The 19,719-nt window shown below is 37.7% G+C and overlaps 1 protein-coding gene across 3 annotated transcripts in view; it reads left to right on the forward strand.

The window, feature by feature from the left end:
- ASB7 (ankyrin repeat and SOCS box containing 7) overlaps positions 1–19,404 on the forward strand; it is a 30,914-nt gene extending 11,510 nt beyond the window's left edge. The window contains exons 5-6 of one of the 3 annotated variants that reach the window (XM_021552603.3): positions 4,686–5,291; positions 14,476–19,404. In XM_021552603.3, the coding sequence (XP_021408278.1) occupies positions 4,686–5,291; positions 14,476–14,615 (746 nt within the window). In that variant the 3' untranslated portion in view covers positions 14,616–19,404. Of the gene's footprint in view, positions 1–4,685; positions 5,292–8,481 lie in introns of all 3 variants that reach the window. The other 2 variants (XM_085588955.1, XM_085588956.1) reach the window with 2 other exon arrangements.
- The last annotated feature ends 315 nt before the right edge of the window (positions 19,405–19,719 follow it).

Raw genomic sequence — 19,719 nt, forward strand, 5'->3', positions numbered from 1 at the left:
CGTGGTCTCTACTTTTCTCCCTCTGGAATGGATTGTTTTGCTGCTGGTGCTTAATCTCTGTGGAGCAAAAAAAAGATACTGAGGTGGAGGAAAAAGTTCTTTTCTGTTGTGAATCTTATGGTAAAATAGTATTGTATATTGGTAATAAATTGTCACTGAGAGGGAGCCTGTGAAGTTCTGGGGGAAAGAGGGAATTGAGATGGGAAGGAAGGGGTGGCTGGTGGTGGTTGTGTCTGTCTGGAGGGGTGACAGAGCTGAGCAGAGCTGGGAATATTTTCATGGGGAAAATAGGAGTGGGAAAACCACAGTGGGCTGTTGCTGAGGGTAGAGTGCTGTGCCTCAGATCTGAGATGCTGGAAGGCTCCCAGCGTAGCCTGCTAGTGGGATGGAAGGTGGGTTGGGCAAATAAAGGCTCAGAAGGAATCTGGTCACTGACCTGGAAATAAAAAGTAGATTCTTATGGGAGTCATGACCTGTCCGCCTCCTGCTTTTGCTTTTTCTCTTCCATCATTGCTCACCAGCAAAGAAAAGAGCCAGAGGACAGTGTTGTGCATGCAGATTGGCTGATTTGAGTGGAGGTGGTGGAACAGCAGGAAGCTTTTTATTATCTGCTGAGGAAGGAGACACAGACAGATGAGGAAAAGGCAGAAAAAACAGGCCAGACTGAAGGATGAAGCCAACAGAAATACTAACTAGATACAGAGGGGATAAGTCAGGCAACAAATATTATTTAGCAACTGGTGAGATGCAGAAAGTTCATCATCACCATGGAGAAACGTAGTTTTCATAAGAAATAATGAATTCGACTTTATTATTAGTGTATTTGTCTCATTTTATTAAAGTGAATATTCTATGAAGCCATCTCTTCCCACCCATAAATATGATCTGGAGTCACAAAGCAACACCAAAACAGAGAATGTAGTTTTTAGTAATCTAGTAAAACAGGCCTTTTTTCCCTTTAGTGTACTCTGTAAATTTTTAATATGACATATAGAGACAGACAATCCAACACTGGTCAAGAAATATGTTTTATTAATTTTCAGCCACTGCTATTAATGTTACAGCAAGCTAAAATCTTGCAAGTGTCTAGTTAGCTGTCCCTTGGTGATATCTTCTTAGTATTAACTGAGCACTTCTGGTTATTCATATTAAAATGAAGAAATAATTCACTAAAGCTCCTAGAAATGAAATAGTAAAAGAAAATAGCCAAACAGCCGTATTTATTTATTTTTAGTCTTGGCTTCAAGGTATCTAAATTTTAGTAAGGTCATGCAGAATCTGGGAGGACCTAGAGAATGCCAAATACTCACCCCTCCTAAGCTCCTAAAGTGTTTCTGTCTCTGAATAGTAATGCTTTCCTGGACATCTTCTGTATCAATGTTATCCCAGGAAATTCAAAACAGAAGCTGCATGTAGCCATGTTTCTAAAACTTGTGGTCAGAATTAAGCTCTAGCTGAGGGAAATAAGCTTGAAATAATAGAAGTACTCAATGAAGCCAGAAGCATTGCTTAAGCATTGCTTTCTTGGCTCCCCAATTTACTGTGATAGAGTGACCTAAGGAAGGTGTCAAGGAAAAAGGAAAACTGTCCCACTGAGCTGTAAATTGAAATTCTGAAATAAGGGTATTTTATTTATGAATCTATATATCCTCTCTCTTGCAGTATTAGAAAGAGTTTTATTAACAGTGGACTTTAAATAACTAGCATAGGTGCCCAACTTTCACATGAAATAAAATAATCTCAGTATAATTCAATGCTACAGATTTTCTGTCTGGAGTGAGCTTGATTGCAGTCATTGGTACCCTTGATAAGCTGTTCAAGGTTTCTGCCATTATATTTTGCCTTATATTTAAGAACATTAGAAGTGACCAAATGCAGTTGTTCATGTTTCTACATTCTGCTCTCCCCATATTAATGGGAAGCTTGGAATGAAAGAACTGTTTAACAGTCAGGATGGAGATGAGATAGAGAACTGCTGGAAAGTGCTGGCTTGATCCCTTTGTAGCTAAAAACTGCCAGGTAGTTTTTACCCCTCTGCAGATTCTAAAAGGTTATCTGAGAGTCATTCCCAATTCATTTTTACCTTGCTCATGTTCCAGGGGAAGAGAGCTGCTTTACAATATGATACCAATACTGAAAATTTTAGAAAAATCAGACAAAAGCCCCACAGCAGCACAAGTTTTTTAGGCAGCATCACCTTTGGGGTGTTACTTTTATTAAGACAGGGACTGAGTGGATGGAATTTGTTTGCAACTTCATGCAGGTCCATCCTCTGCTAAAAGCTCGTGTGAAATTCGTGAGTTTTCCAGGAGGTGGCAGCAGGACATTGATGGAATAGCAACAGACATTCTGATCCTGTTAAAATTGTTTCTCTAATCCAGAGGCAGACTGTTGGCTCACTGGAAATCCATAATCTTAATGGGAATTACAGTATATTTTCACGAGGTTTTTCTAAGGGCTTTGTTATGGAAAGGTTGTTTGTGTTGCTTGGTAGCCCAACTCTGAGGTTTTTTTTCCTATCCTTAAGAAACTTCTCTTACATGACTTAGTAATTTTTTGGTTCACTTTAGTGGTCAAAAGCAATGACATTTTGGGAGTAAGGAAGGTGTGGAAAGACATTTAAAACTGTAGGCAAAAGGCATCCTTATGTTGCAAAGAAATTGTTTGGTTTGGATTACAACAACCAGTATAAAAGTGCATATGGGTGCACATATAAAAGCTGGGCCATATCTGCTTGAATTTGGAAATGGCTCTGATTAAACAGGTTTGTGGTAATGACCTGCACCTCATTTGGGGGTTGAAATGATGCCTTGCATGTCTTATGAAGTGTGGGAGAGAGAAGGTACAACTGAAACATTATTTCTTTTAAAAATGGTTTTTGGTGGAAGACACAACTCTGCCTGCTGCTGTCTCCTATATGGCATGTCCCTCATTGTCCCCATTTCTGCCCCTCAGATTGTCCCATCCCTCTGCTTGTTCTCATGCCTGTTACCCACTTTATTTATCACCACTCAGAAGTCAATGCAGAATAGTCTGAGCTATTGTGAAGAAAGATACCCTGGGAGCAACATCACTTTGAAATATTATCTTTGTGTGGGTTGTGCTGATTCTTTGCTGCATTTTGGACAGGATCTCAGTGCAGGTTAAGAACACCCATTTAGTCACTGGCTGCATTTTCCTGCTGAGCTGTGGGTGCTTTATTCATTCCTTTAGCTCAGGTTAGTGTGACTTTTCAGAGCACTGAAACTTCTGCTTTTCATGGGAGATTAGGAAAGCTGTCACTAGCAAGGAACTAAACTTTCCTTAACATATTCCTTATTTTTTTATGTTTATTCCTATTCTGTGCACTAGAGGCAGTTCTCACATCTTATTTCACTGTGTAGCCAGGCTGCATTCATTTTTATGGGGTTTTTTTTGTTGTTGTTAGTTAGTTTCCTTCCTTCCTCTCCATCTTCTCTTTCCATTTAGAAGTATCCTTAAAGTTGCTGGATCATCTTTCTAGCTGTATTATCTACTCCTTTCTTCCAGTCTTTTGATTTTGGTTTAATATCTGTCTTGGTGTTATCTGCACATGATCACAGTGGGTTGGGAAGCTTATTCCTTGTTTGTGTTTGCACCTTTGTGTGTTCAGGTGTGTTCAGTCTCGGGTAGCCTGCAATTAATACTGTATTTTGTACTTAGAGCAGGTCTTCTGGTGCAGATGATCTCTAACATAGGTTGGGAAAGTGTTCAGACTTCCACACTGTAGTTTGTACCTTTTAGTGTCCAACAGCAGCAGCCATAGGAAGGAGAAACCTCACAGCCTGGCTTGTTCTCTAGCTGAAAAATGGCACCTTGCCTTGGGTAATTAATTAGTCACTTGTTATACAAGTTTGGGTGTCCTGAAGAAATTAGGTAAATTGATTGGATTATTTTAATTTTTAAATTAATAAATTAGTCTGAGTGTTTGTGCTGTGTGAAGGGGAATTAAATCTGTAATTACCTGTACTCTGCACTAACAGTTTATCCGACTCCTTTCAGAAGTGGGTTTTTACATTCTTGAGTTCTTGTGAAACTATAAATTCAGAACAGGTTCTAAACAGATTCATCATCTATGAAAAGAGACTTTATCGAGATAATCTAAAATAACATATATCCTACATGCTTTGGAAATCCTGCAGACCACAGAGAAGCATTTTACCTAATACATCATTACACCCTAAAAACAATACAATGCTGCCAGACCACAAAACATCCACAATTTGGGACAGCAGATGTTTCTACACATGCTTCTTTTTAAGACCAAGAAGCAACACAAGGGAAAATAAAAAGTTGAACATTGAGAAAGAAATGTAATATTGTAGAGCTGGGGGAAAACTGGATGGACAGGGAGATTTGAGTAATTAGTAATTAATTCCTCAGAGTGCTAGGAAGATGTAGAAAAGTATTTGTCAAATGGAAACATATGTAGGAGAAAGAAATATTTTTTTTGTAATTTGTTCTTAAATACAGTTTTAACTTTGTCTTAAAAATAGCATGTTCATGAAAGCATGAATTAGTTTGAAGTACAAAAAATCCTGTTATGCTATGCCTGGAAAGACTGGCAATTACTGTTTGAATCTATTTTTTTAAATTTTTTTTTTTTTTTTCAGCACCGGATTACCGTAACGCCTTCTAATTCTGTTTAAATTTTATTTTAACTTCAGCTGATCCCACAGTCAAGGACTTAATTGGAGGCTTCACTGCTCTGCATTACGCAGCCATGCATGGCCGGGCGAGGATTGCACGCCTGATGCTGGAGTCCGACTACAGAAGTGACATTATTAATGCCAAGAGCAACGACGGCTGGACTCCCCTGCACGTCGCTGCTCACTACGGCAGAGACTCCTTTGTCAGGCTCCTCCTGGAGTTCAAGGCCGAGGTTGATCCGCTCAGTGATAAAGGTACTACACCACTCCAGCTGGCCATTATCCGGGAGAGGTCAAGCTGTGTGAAAATCCTCCTGGACCACAATGCCAACATCGACATTCAGAATGGTTTCCTGTTACGATACGCTGTGATCAAAAGCAATCACTCGTACTGCCGAATGTTCCTCCAGAGAGGGGCCGATACAAACTTGGGGCGCTTGGAAGATGGACAGACACCCTTGCACTTGTCTGCTCTTAGAGATGATGTGCTTTGTGCACAAATGTTGTATAATTACGGAGCAGACACTAACACAAGGAACTATGAAGGACAGACCCCACTGGCTGTTTCAATAAGTATTTCTGGAAGTAGCCGACCCTGTCTGGATTTCTTACAAGAAGTGACAAGTATGTATGTAAGAGAAGTTAATCACAGGACACAATGTCCTCTAAAAGCCTTCTTTGAATTTAGCCCCCAGAAAAAATAGAAAAAAGCTTCCTCTCTGCCCCTTGATGCTATTTAAATGCAGTAGAAAATTTCTGGGAAGGTGAAGGGATTGTGATACTGGGGGTTTCTTACTCAGCAAAGGTGCTAATGTTAAGTGTACTTCATTTAAATTAGTTTTGTTTAAGTATCTATGGGAAGCATTCATTTTAAAGGAGTGAACTGTAAAATCTCATTTTATTTCTGGCCTTAGCACATAAGATTTTTGAGTTTGGTTTTGTTGTTTGTTTAGGGGATTTTTAGTGTCTTTTGTTTTGCTTTTTTATTGCCATGCAAATGCTCGGCAGTTGATGGCTTTTTCATCTGCACTACAACTAGAGCAGAAGAGAGCTTTGGCTGCTTTGTGTTCTCCCACATTCCCTCCTTCCCTCCCTTAAACCAGACAAAAAAATGCCACAGTTCATTCCTGCAACTTGAACGGATTTCATGTGCTGTGTAGCTTTGATTTGATTTTGTTGATGTCTTTGAACTAGGAGAGATTTTAACTCATCATGACTTCTGATATTTAGAAAAAGCATTGGGCTCTGAATATCTGGATCACTTTTGATTACCAGTTTTTCATGTATTAGATCTATTGAAAGTTTTCCTCTCTCAATATGGTTGCTATACTAATGTTTTATAATCATAGTATTTCCTAAAGCATTTAGGAATTGCTGATAAGCATTTGGCAGAGTTTGCCAATTCAACTATGTTAAGATGGCCTGGTAAATTATCATCCAACTAGAATGATCTCTGCACTACAGAGGATGTGGTGTTTCATATATCCTTTTTCGTCCCCTACAGCTCCTTTTATTTCTTTGAATGTGGTAATTTTTTAATGAGAATTAGATAACCTATATACTTTGTAAAGAAACTGAAAGTCAGTGTGGGCTGGAAGTGAATCAGCTGAGATCTGTTGTCAGTAGCTGACACAAATAAGCATTTGGAATTTCCTTTCTTTTTCTACATGATTTGTGGTATTGTTTTTGCTCATATCTGAAATCGAAAGAGAATTTCTGGAAAGGTGGAAGTTGGTAATAAGATATACAAGCAATTAAGCAATTTTGGTTTAATTTGCCTGCCCCTTCTCATTCAAACACATTTCTTTCTGGTTTCCTTTTTGGAAGCCTCTCACTATATAGTTGCAGTGTCAGGGATTTTAGGAGATGATATAATGTCCTTGCAGTTTTTCAGTCTTAGGATGTATCAGTAAGCATGAAAACTTAGGCTGCTCCCGTGTTTCCTAAAGATCAGGGGAAACAGGAACTGTAACTTTCAGCTTGCAGATTCCATACCTTAAGGGTTTAATGTTAAGTGAGAAGTAAATTCTACTACAAAAAAATAGTAGCTTTAATTTGTGGCCAGTGTAAGAGTGTTGGAACTATTCCAGTTCCATGCTGTTGGAGGGAGAGCTGGGAAAGCAGTGCTGACAAAAACAGCTCTGTGCTTCTGAGCAAAATAATTACAAATATATGTTTACAAACCACTGTAAACAAACTCTGCTGCCCTTTTTGTAAATATCCAAACACTGTCTTCCCTGCTTTTCATTAATAATTACTTTAATAAGATGCTGTATAAGAGATGAGATGGATAAAGAGCAAGCTGGCATTTTGATAGTGGAATTCCCAGTTAAGTCTGACTGTACAGAGAATTGTTGAGATCTCATGCTGTAGTACTTTGGGGAAGAATCTTTTTTATGAGTCTACTGCAATATGTATTTTCTAGAAAAAAAAGTTTACAAAATTTTTGGACAATTCTTCTGTTGGAATTCTTCCTGAAACTCTTCTGAGGTTGGCAACAGTGCCTTGTTCATGGGGCTTAACAGGAATTGCAGTTTATTTGAATCTTATACTAAGTGATTTATATAGAAATTCATAGCTGTAAGTTTTATATCTGCATCTGAAGTTTTGAAGAGTATATTTGATAGTAAAACAGGAAACAGTTTTTATTTTTACAGTAGAGTAACACTTTTAAGGCTAAAGATTAATAGATATTTAATATCAAAGTTATCAAACCAATCTGTGTCTTCAAGTGAAAGCAGTTGCATGCTGCATATAAATGAGATACTATTTTAGTAATCTATATAAGCTGTGAAAAGCTATTTTTTTTTTTTTTTGTACTTGGAAAACATATTTGTGCAGTTTCAGTTTCTCAGAAAACATAATTTGTGAATTTGTTTTGGTAGATATTGTAATTGTAATAATGGCAGCCTTTAGCCCAGGTCCCCGGTTGGGAATAACAGGCAAGAAACCAAGCTCTCAGAAATACTCAGTATTGGCCCTGAGAGTCTGCAAGAAGATACTGGATGTTGGGGTTTGACCCTTAAGGCTGATATTCTTCCTGGTTACAGGTAGAGATTCTTTGCTCCTAGAATAATTCCAAGAGGAAATTATTCTATAGTTGTATTTCAGTATTTAAGCACAAAGCTGGAAGTTAGGAACAACAGAGTTTTTGACCATGAGTCTGCTGTTGACTAGGTGTTCAGACTTGTGTGTTTTTCTTTTTCTGCCTCTCTCTTTTTACAATACAAAAATAAGCAAAGTCTCCCTGGGAAAAAAAATATTGAAGATGAAAACTGCTCAATGATTTTATTAATCACCTTCCTTTTCATTATCTGTATTACTTCTCCTTTTCCAAAAAACATTTATTTGCAGCCACCGTAGTACCTAAAATCATTTGGTAAAGAGTTGGTTTGGAGCAGTGTAAATGTTTCCATTTTCACGTGGTCTGAACCTGCCTCTTCAGGAGTTTTAATGTGTTAAGCTTGGAATGCACTAATTCAAATTAAAGTAGAGAAGCTGGTATGTGATATATAGAAAGACAGAGATGCATAACGACTATTATTGGTAGTGTATGTATTTATAAAATTACTGTGCAATCACAGCCCTGGATGAAATTATTTATTTTGAAGTTGAATGGTATTTGAGAGTATTAAAACTTATAAAATGAATGTGGGAGGTAGAAAAAAATGCAAGTGTTAGAAAAATATGTAAGGGCTTAAATAAACTTCAAGATATTAGAAATTTCAATTAGGATCTTTAGAGAAGGGAACTTTAAAAAAGCCTGGAAACTTCCCCCTCCCAATAGCCCTCCTTTAATTGAATCTGTGTTCAGTTCAGGAGCAGGAGAGGCTGTGAGGAGCTGCTGGTCTGTGTCGAGGCAGAGCTCAGGAAATGATCTGCCCAGAGCAGTGTGAAGTGGCTGGTGTGGAAACAGGTACCAAAGAACTCAGTTCTGGAACAACATCTAAAGCTCACCCAGTGAATTTAACTACAAATGTTTCAGCTGCATTCCTTTTCTAATTTTTCAAAGGACAAATCTGTGCCTTTGACTAGACAGTGTAATTTTGTGTTTAAATTTATATAGCACTGTAAATCTGCAGAATAACTGAGACAGAAGTCCTGTTAAGGAAATTCTTAATCCTATACATCCTTTGTCTCTATCCCTTGGCTAACTCAAGATAACTTTTTGCTACAATTTTATTTTTTAACTGGAAGAAGATTTAAAAAAGTTTATCTCTGCATAGTTTTAATTTTTATAAATACAAAAGTGTCATAGTGAATTAAGTATATTTGTAAATATTTTATTTCATGGGTAATTGCAAAGGAAATGGTATTTTCATGTTTGTAATAACATAGCAGATCTTTACTGGAATCTCAGGCTTTACTTGTTTCCTTGGATGCCGCTGGAAATCTTGCAGTGATGATTGAAGTCTGCTTTGTCATCCAGTTACACAGAGAACTGGGATAAGGGGATTATTTTTTAATTTTCTACTCTACAGTTGACTATATTAAGTAGTTGAATCATATTGCATGGCTATATACAGTTATTTACTTTGAAATAGTTTTTAAGAGGTCTTCATAAAAAGAATCAAAGACTGTTTTTATACGTGGCACTTAAGGTACAGCCATGCTCTACTCCCATTTGTACACCTATGCCGTATTCTGCAGAAATAATTTTAAAATAGCATAACAATGCATCTTAAGCCTATCTTGATGTTCAGAACACTTTACTTACTGTCTCCTAAAAATAGATAAACATTATGGTGTTGAAATTCTTAGCTGCATTTCCATAGCAATTTCAGTGAGACTGAATTTACAGAGATGTCACAACTTTTCTTTTAAAAATACCTTTGCAAGCATATTCAAATCTTAATTTCATTGCCAAATACACCTGTTAAGTATAACATTGAGCCTCGCTGACATTCTGCTTTTTCATATAGGAATTTTCAGTCCAAAATAGTACATAATTTCCGTGCCAGATAGACTGAAATTTAATACACATCTAAAAGTCATTGTGGGGAATTATTTTTCAGAGACCAATGAAAACATATGTCAGGCTCAGACATTCTAGCAGAGGCACACTGAACACAAAATTAAATTAGAACTTTTAAAATAACTTGTATGATACCCAGTTAAAAAGCTCTCTGTGTCCTGTCAAGCTGGAGGAATTTGTTCACGCTCTCAATGCACACTCTTTATTTCTACACTCATCTCTGCATGTCTGATATTAATATTTTAGACCTATAGATTTTTGATGTTAGCTTTTTCTGGTCTTTTGAATGCTGGAAATTATTCCAATAGTCTCCAGTTCTTCTGCTGTTGTTTTTTACAGAGTACAGACAGTGCATTTCCTAAACTTTAGACCTACTGCACTGAGCAGCCGAGTTCCCCTTCAGCTCAGCCTCACTCATTCCCCTGGTGATCCCAGCCTTTCCCTATGATCCCATTTTTGTGCATCCTCCCAGTGTTTTGTGACTGGTAGGTGTGAATTTCCAGCTGATAAGTTCAATTATCCTTTTCATTTCCCCCCCTCAAAAAAGCCAGCAAATTCAGAACTCAGTTTAATTGCCAGCACTGACTGCATTCCTTCAGCGCTGTGAAATAAGGGATGGATTTAAGGGCTTGCTGCAGAAATAAATGCTTTTCCTGATATTCTAGAGGAACTGAGCTGTTGCCAGCATACATCAGCCTGGTTTCAACATATTTTGTAAAATGTTTTAGAAGATTTTTATTTTTAAGTTCCCTTTGTAGCTAAAAAGAAATTACCAAATGGTTTCTCGCTACTGTTTTCAGCCTTTCAGAATTCCCAGGAGGGGCAGAGGCTCAGTTTGAGAAACACCACTCTAAGGGTTTTTGGAGAGATACATTAATATTGTAGAGAAAACTGTGGGCGGCTTCTGAAATATATCACTGATGTTATTTTTCATTTCTTAATTTCTTCAGAATCAGCCTATCCACTTGAAACCAATGGCACTGATTGTTTGCTTTAGAAGTACTTTTCTTTTAGTACTTAGAACAATACATCAGAGGGGATCTTCTTGCAGCCTACAATGTATTAATTTCAGTTATTCCCAAATTTTCTCTTGGGTAACAGAAAGGTCAATTCATTATTGTTGCATTGTGTTTTTACATGGATTTTTTTGCTCTCTATCTGCAGTGGAGGAAATGGGTAGGGATTCCCCATTTCCAGCTTTACAGTACCAGATGAAAGTTCCCAAAAAAGAGTGCTGTCAGAGGCATCACATATATGCCTCAATGGGCCTTAAATATAGACTTATTGGATGAGTTAGTGTTTTATTTCTTGGGGAGCATTGTCTGCAGAGGGAAGGCACAGGTATAAATGCAGAGCAGTTTTAACAGTGACTCAGTTCTTTGGCGAGATAGCAAATCCTAAATAAAAGTTTTGTCTGCCTTGGGGATACGACAACAAACTCTCAGATATCATACCAGAAAAATTTTGACACTGCAAAAAGGCAAAGAATGGAGTTTTGAGTGGAAAATCAGATTAATTGTAATAATTTCTTGCTGTTAAAATATGATTTTTTTTTTCCTTTTGCTTTACCAGAAAAATCTGATCTTTTGATAATAATTTAAAAGGCTCATTTCATTATTCAAGTAAAATAATTATTTAAGTGGGAGAAAGCTCAGAAACTTACTTTTTTAGCAGCTGAAGAACTGATTTAGGAAAGTGCTTGAATTTTATACATACTTAAATCTGCTGCATCTAGACTAGAAAAAATCAAAGAGCAATTCCTCTTGATTCTTTAAGCTCATGCCTTACATTTCTTCTCTTTGGAAGAAGCTTTTCTGTCAGGTTTGGGACACTGTACACAAGAATTGCATTGGTGGGGATTTCTGCTTTTCTTTCCAGCACAGAGCACAAGCTCTGGAAGGCAAAAGATGAACTACGCTTCTTTTTCCTGTAATTAATTCTTCTAATTTATTTGATTACTGCTTTAAAGCTTGCAAAATAAATTGACTGTATGTAATGATTTGGTGAACAGATGAGCAAATCCAGAATAACAGCAACAAGGTGGCCCTTCAGGGATGTGCTGGATGTTTTTAAGGTGATCAGTAGTTTTATGTGGCTGTTTTGCATGATAGTGGTAATTAGGCCAGTTGAACCTTTCATGTTTGTGGGGTTTTTTGTTTCTTTCTCTTTTAATTCTCTTCCTTTCCAGCTTATTTGCCTAAATAACTTCCCAAACTTGTGATGCAGGATATAACCAAAGTTGCAACTTCCTAATGGTTTTTAAAGAGAGCTTTATTCAACATTTAACTTGTCTTACTTTGCCAAGTTACTAATAACATTTTTCATTTGCCAAACTAAGGTTCACTGACATCGGTCCGTAATCCTTTATTTTTTTTTTCCTTTTCATTCAGATGCAACCAAGAATGAGTAAGTGTTCCAGACACCGTTTCTAATAAATCACAAATGCATTAATAACCCTGGAATTTGCAAGGCGTGACCTAAGACACCAGCAGCCACTAGATGCAGCAACTGGTGCTTAACACTGGAAATGTCCATTGTTAACACATTCCCAGGAAATATTTTTTAGGCTTATCAGGGGAAAATGTCATACATTTGATAATCGGGTCTTTTTGAATTAACTGATGACCAATTTCTTCTGGGTATTTTAAGTTGTCTGTTCTTTTATGTTCTCAAAAACCACGTAGGATGTTAATTAAAAGGCATTTATTTCTGAAACCAGAAATCAGTGTCTCATAGCTGATTTATTGTGTACTCTACTACAGAAAATACACAAAGTCCTCTAGTCCTTCATTATTTCTAATGCTGCTGTTTGTAGTCAGCTTTTGCTTTCTGAACCCTGTTTTAAAGCATCAGAACCATTTCTTTATCACCATTAAGATTGCTTGGTTTCTTACAAAAATAACTTTCCTTTCCCTGAAGTTTGAGTGTTCTGCTGTTGTCCGAGTTGCCTAAATTCTTTCCTTCAGGTGGAAAAAAAAATTGCCAAGAAGAAACCACTGGTGGACAGAGTAACCATTGGTCTGTGTTCTAAGTCACGGATGAAGGATTTAATTAAAAACAAATTGACATTTAGGTGGTGATAAGTATAATAAAAGTATTTTCAGCTTACATAAAGGAAACTCAAATTTTCATGTTTTTCAAATTTCAAACCTAATTTCTTTAAAAGCAGACTGAAACTATTTTCATGCATTACTTCTGCTGGCTTGCCCTGGATAATTTTAGTGCTTAAGATAAATCCCAGTGTCTAAAAATCCCTACCTGCCTGTCAGGCCATTTCTATAGATACCAACAGAAGCACCTACATTGTTCAGGGTGCTGAGTATTTTGAATTTGACAGTCATCAGGTCTTGGCTTGGAGGAAAAAAAAAATTAAGAAAAAGAGGCTTACACAGTTAAGTCGGTGATCAAAATATTGATTAGCACAGCTTTGATGTGTTACTGGAATAACTCCAAAAAAGCTGTAGCAGAATGAGTAAAAAGCACAAAGGCAGGCAGTTTGTTCAGAGGTTTGGAGTGGTTCCCGTGTTGGGGGTTGTTGGCTGGAATTTTCAACTTTGGGAAGAGGTATCAAGCATGAGTGGAGGATGGAGGTTTATATAAAGGTATGTAAAATTATGACTGGCGTGGGAACAATTATTCATTATTTTTCTTGTAACTCAAAGAATGGCAGGCATGTAACAAAGCCATCAGGAAGCAGATCTAAAATAAATAAAATTACTTTGCAGTTTTCCAGCCAACGCCTAATTATATTGTGAAATTTGTTGCCACAGGATGTTTTGGATACTGAAAGTATGAATGGGTTCAAAAAGCACTAGACAGATTTACAAAGGGCAAGCTATTCACAGCTATTAAAGACATAGATCTGTGTGCAATCTCTGGGTTAGGAAGGCCCAAAGGCACCAGTGCTGAAAGCTAGAAAGGTTTATTGGGGCAGGATTTCTCAATGTCTGTTGTTCTGCTCTTTTTCTCTTTCTTTCTTCCTTGGGATCCATTGCTGGGTGCATTCAGATACAAGACTTCATTAAATTTTCTGAGATTATTTTGGATAGAAGGACCAAACCCCAATTGTTTCTCAAGGTGCTTGATTTTGAGTAGTTTCCTGGTAAGAACGAGCTTGAAAGAGAATTGATTATTTTGTAAAATCCTTGCCAGGAATGCTGAAGTTTGTATTTATCCTTGGTTAGGTCAAATTTGGGAGAAAGGACAGCCTAGGACAGCGTGATAACAGAAAAACTTTTCCTCTGTGGACAGTGATTAATTCACATTTTCATCCCTTTCTGTTGGATGAGGGTTTGGCTGCATCCAAAGCCTGAAGGCTTTATCTTTTCATGAGAAGGGAAGGAAAACCCCAATCTTTAAATCTGCCACAGCTATCCTAGAATAACTTTCATAAATCCTCACTTTCTGAGGAAACTTCTTAGTCCTGTTACAGCTGAATTTATAAGTTCCTGACTCATTGTTTGAAAGAAAAGCAAGACTGAGGGGTTTTTCCACCAGAGATAGAAAAAAAAAAATCCACAAATTTAAATAGAGGAGTTCTGCTGTTCTGTAATGCATAAACATATGTTGCCATCTGGTGGGAATCCTCACATAGGTGAAATCACTTTACACTGGCATCAGTAAAATGTGCATATAAAAATGTTTTTAGGATTCATCCCTTGGTTTCATTGAGTTCATTAAAAAGGTATTCACTTGTAATTCTCTTGTAATTTTTCCCTTCCCTCTCCCTCTTAGGAAACAGCAAACCCTTGTCATTTTGCAGAGTAAATGATGTCTTAAAATACATTTAAAATGTGATCATTTTATTTTTATGTGTTCCTTTTGTCTTTTCAGGGCAGCCCAGAAACTTGCAAGATCTATGCCGAATTAAAATCCGTCAGTGTATAGGCCTTCAAAACCTCAAACTGCTTGATGAACTACCCATTGCCAAGGTCATGAAAGACTACTTAAAACACAAATTTGATGATATCTGATATCCATGAAGAGAGGAACTGTGAGCAAGTTTAGTTCTATTCCAGATACTGAAGAGGCTTGTTGCCTTGCACAAAGTATATCCTATGCAAATTCTGATTTTTCTGTGAAGTCAGAAGGCAGGTATACACTTCCTTGGGTTTTTTATACCACAAGCTAGAAGGTCTTAATTTTTGGTTTCTTGGTCCAAGTTTACAAGGTCCAAGCTTTCTATACAATATTGCATTTTAAAAATTGCTGTTGGTTTTCTGTTCGTTTTCACGTTACGTGTGCAGACTTGCCGTGGAGATGGAAGGCAGCCCCTCGAGGGAAGTGCTTGGTTTGAGTTGGCATGCTGAGCAATGATGCAAGAACATAAAAGTTTGGAAATCAAGGCACCAATCCTGCAAAAGGATACAGATAGACCTCCAGAGCCCTGTGTGTTAGGACCTCTTGTCTCTGCCACGTGTTTGTTTTTGCAGGACAGAGGGAAGAGGGGATAATCAACATGTCCTCGGGTAGTGTATGAATATAATTAGGAAATTGAGGGAAAAAATGCAGTTACCTTGTTCAATTTGAGGGCCTATGGGTCTATACATTGGCTTTTTTTTTTTTTTTTTTTTTTTTTTTTTTTTTTTTTGGAGGGGGGGGGCATTTTTCTTTTCCTAATTACTGTAGTTGGGATGCCCAGGAAATTCAGGCCCTCTTTCCCAACATTGCCTGTTGAATGGGCTGTTTGTAAGTCTGTTTTTACCAGTGACAGTACACTACAGAGAGGCATAGCCTCTGTATTTTTTACATTAACTTAGGAGGAAACAAATTTAGATTTTTTTTTTTTTAAGCCAGTGTATTCTGTTGCTCATGCAGTGCCTCCTGTGCAATAATCTCTCTGATGTGTTTTCCCTTGATGTGTGATTCCCCCACTATTCCTCATTTAGGCTCAGTGCATTATTTGTGAGAGCAGGAGCTGCTGCCTCGCTGTAGTGTTGATATGACATTACAGAAGTGATGCAGCAGTTGCTGTTCATTTTTAATCCCTGAATTTCATGAATGTATAACCTGCTTTATTTCACTTTCAGTTGAGATTTTTATCTACGGGTTCTCAGCCAAATTGTGTCAAAAAAAAAAAAGGTAAATTGGTTTTAAAAGCAGTGTGGGAAGTGAGGGTTGTTTTGACTGCTCTGAAAATCAGTTTGTTTCAGGTTAGCACACATGAAGTGCACATAAGTTATTAACTAAGAAGACAAGCCCCACTGACATTGAAAGTTCAAATTTTGCAATTAATCTGAAAGCAGAAACTGAGAGGAGTGCTGAAATCTGGCTACTGAATGTGTCTTTCAAACCAGGCATTAAAAGATCCGTTGCAAAGTTTTGTTTCTGATCATAGGAAAAATTTCATTTCTTGATCAAAAGATTGGGCCAATATGTGCAGTTGTTTCCCTCTCTTTATTTTCAAGGCATTACAGACACAGCATAAGGTTCTTACCAGTGTTCCCTATTTTTATTTTGGCATCTGCCTGGCTCCAGAAGAGCGCCTCTGATAGTAGGAGTGCTTTTGTACCAATTGCACCAACTGAAGTGGGAGATGAAAGGAATGATGATGGCTTTTACGTTTCATACTGTCACTTTCAAAATACTTAGTGTTAAAAATAGGAAAAGCAAGGTAAGGCAGGTACACTTACGTTATTTAACTCTGCTAGTTCCTTTTTAATATTTGATAACCCTGGGCTGCAGCTCCCTGAGAATGAACTTTATCACTGCTAATAGATGCACCGGAACCATGGCAAGCAAGGAGGATTATCTGTCCCTATTGTGCCTGGCATTGCATCAGGTTTCCAGACAATGAGGGATTTTGGAGATTCATGGCTCAGAGGGTTGGCAATGGGCTGTTGAACCTTTTTATCTCCAGCTTATACCAGTTCAAGTCCAGCTGCTGGAGCAGTGACCAGAAGTTCACATCTCGGCAGTGTGAGTGAGCAAGTCCAGCCTAACACCTTGCACTGGGTTGTAGAGCTTGTAGTGCTTCCTCCTGGTTGTATCTGTGGAGTAGGGATGGGCTGTGAGCTTGAGTGCTTGGCTCAAATCTCTGGGCCCCTGTGGAGGGAAGATCAGCCATTCCAATCTTTGAGCTCTCCAGTGCTGAGGCAGGGCAGACTGGCAGGTTTGAACACAAATCTTCCGTTTTCTGACATGAAATTGGGAACTTAAAACTGTTTTCTTTACAAAAAAAAACCAAAACAAAACAGACTTAGTATTGTTCGCTACACTTGTAAGTTGGTCTAAACCAATGTCCTTCCCCACTGAATTTTTACAGTAATATTTTCTAAGGTAATCTAGAGTATATTTTAGTTGCAATCTATATTAAGGCAAATTATTTGTTCTGTCTGTTGCTGTGACTAAAGAAAATTATGAAAGACTTTGTTGGTAACAAGAATGCTATTTAATGAAGAAATGTGTAATTCCATTATTTATTGTTTGAGGTTTGTTTTTTGGTTATTTCTTTTAAGTAACTGACATCTAAAAGGGAACACACATATGTTTCAGGCCAGTAAAAAGCTTTTATTTTAAATTAATTTTCATCCTCTCCTCTCCCCAGGGTGGAAGGAAGCCCTCACCCTTTTTTGCAATGCTAAGCCATCTCTTGTAGCTGGTTTCTCACTTTAATTCTTGCAAAGCACCACAGTACATGTGAGTCTGAACCTACTGATAGTCCTGTGCACTATCTCTGGTTATCCATGTACTCAAGTGCAAATAAAGTAGGATTATTCATTGGTATTCCTACCCAAATTTCAATAAGGGGGAATTTGGTCTTTTTTTTTATTATTATTATTTTCAATATTGTGCACAAATACCTTGAAGAACAAACTGACCTTTGTTTTTCATTTGGAGTAGAATGTGGAAGGAGAAGTGCATAATAGAGACTTGTGATGTAGCCTCGTTCCATTACCTTTAAATTCACGGTTGAACACTTTTAATAAACCTTAAAAAATTGGCAAACACACCAAAGAATCAATATGAGTAAAAGACTCTGATCATTAACAAACTGCAAACCTCATCCTTTAAAACAAAGCAGAAAGTTTTTTGTAAATATTTATGTTTATAAATGTACAGCAGAGTAAGAGTGTTTTTTAGATTATTTAATTACCATATTTCTAAACTATTTACATTATAGACAATACTTGTTAGTTTGAAGAGCTCGAGTGGGTTTGTTTTGTTTTGGGTTTGTTTTCTTTTTTTCTTTTTTTTTTTTTTTAAATTCACTATCACTCATGCTTGGAATAACTCTGGCTTCCTTGGGATAGCGTGGAAAATTTGGTTTTCTGGCTCTGGTTGGCAATCATAGGAGAACACATCTGGACAAACTCTTCAGATAAATACCCAGAGGCAAAAGAAAAGATATGGCATCTTTACCAGGATGGGCTGGTTTGGAGGAAAAAACCTGCCCACAAGTGCAGCTTCCATGCAATGCTGTGTTACCAATACCATCATGTATTTTGTTCTTCCTTTGCAATGTAAGTTTTTGCTTTGGGTCAAGATGAATTTAAAAAAAAAAAAAAAAAAAGACAAAAAAGAAAAAGAAAAAAGTTAAACCTGGTTAAAACCTATTTTTGGTTTATGTTCTGTTTATTTCTAATGTAATGTTTTAATAACATAATACCACTTTACACATTTTCTCTCCATGTTTGTCTGTCTCTTCTACTGCTGTTCTCTTCTCTGGGGTTCATGATTGTGTAATGCATTTGGGACTCAAAATGCCCCCACAGATGGGAGTTCAGATGTCTCATGAGTTGTAATGTGATTTTTTTTACCGCTGATTATGGACAGAAACCTTAGAGAATAGTTTGGGGTGGAAGGAACCTTTAAATTCATCCAGTCCCACCCCTGGCACAGCAGGGACACCTTCCACTGTCCCAGGGTTCTCCATGCCCCACCCAGCCTGGCCTTGGGCGCTTCCAGAGATCCAGGGAAGCCACAGCTGCTCTGGGCACCTGTGCCAGGGCCTCCCCACCCTCCCAGTAAAACAAAACTCACTCTAGAGCTGGGCTTTGGAAGGGGGAACAAACTGGTCCTGGACTCTGAGTGGTTGGGTTTTCCCTGCTCAGATTCCAGCACTGCCACTTCACGGTTTTCTGACAGGTTCACCTTTCTTCCTCGTGCTCATGCACTGACCAAGATACAAAAATGACCAAACAGAGGCTGCATTTTAGGGTGAATTTACTACTAATAAAAAAGGGGGTGTATATGAATATTCCTGACACACAATAGAAACTGGAACGTTTGGGTTCAGTCATGAGAAAAATGTACAACCAAAAGTTGCAGTAAGGTTTTGGATTCTAAAAATTTGGAGAGGAAAGAGACTAGATTTCAAGACATTACTGCTAAGGAGTAATAGAGGAAAAAAATTCTATTTCCATTGCTCAGTAACAAACATCACTGAGAGAGCATTCACTGTTCAACCAGCAGTTGTGTTTAGAGCTGCTGCTGATGGTTTCTACCAGACTGGCCAGGCTTTGGCTGGGCTATACTGAATGCTGTGCTAAAGACTTTGTTCCTGTTTATGTATCATATTTCCTGTTTGAGTGTTCACTTGTGAAGTTTAAAACAATTAATGGCTAATGTTACTACTTGGAAAAACCTGATTTACAAGCTGTTGACAAATGATGTGTTTAGAATATACAGTCTTTATATATATTGGTAGAAGTGGGTGATAGAGAAGTGTACTTATTTTATATGGCAAAACATGGGGTTTTTTTACCATAGTGAGTAACAAAAAATTAGAACCTTTGAAAGAAAAATTATCAGAGCACAAAACAGGCTCTGCTGTGTATTTTCCCAGAGTGGAAACAGTCTGGAGTGAAGCATTTAAAATATCTTTGCTCAAGTCTCTCCCCTCTGCTTTGGTTGGGGCTACCAATACCTCAGAGGTTTTATCCTGTTCTTGGAAATTGCAGTAGACTAAAGTTTGCTTTTTCCTTTATCACTGCCACGCTGAGTCTCTGCTGCTCCTTGACTTACTAGCCAAAGGAAAGCTCAGCATGTGATTTAATCCCAGGGCAATAAGAAACAAAGCAGGTATATGCACTGCTTTATGAAACCATGCTACCAGGAGTTCTTCAGCCAGTGAAT

The sequence above is a fragment of the Lonchura striata genome, chromosome 10 (genome assembly GCF_050655825.1).
Source record: "Lonchura striata isolate lonStrDom1 chromosome 10, ASM5065582v1, whole genome shotgun sequence".
Taxonomy (NCBI): domain Eukaryota; kingdom Metazoa; phylum Chordata; class Aves; order Passeriformes; family Estrildidae; genus Lonchura; species Lonchura striata.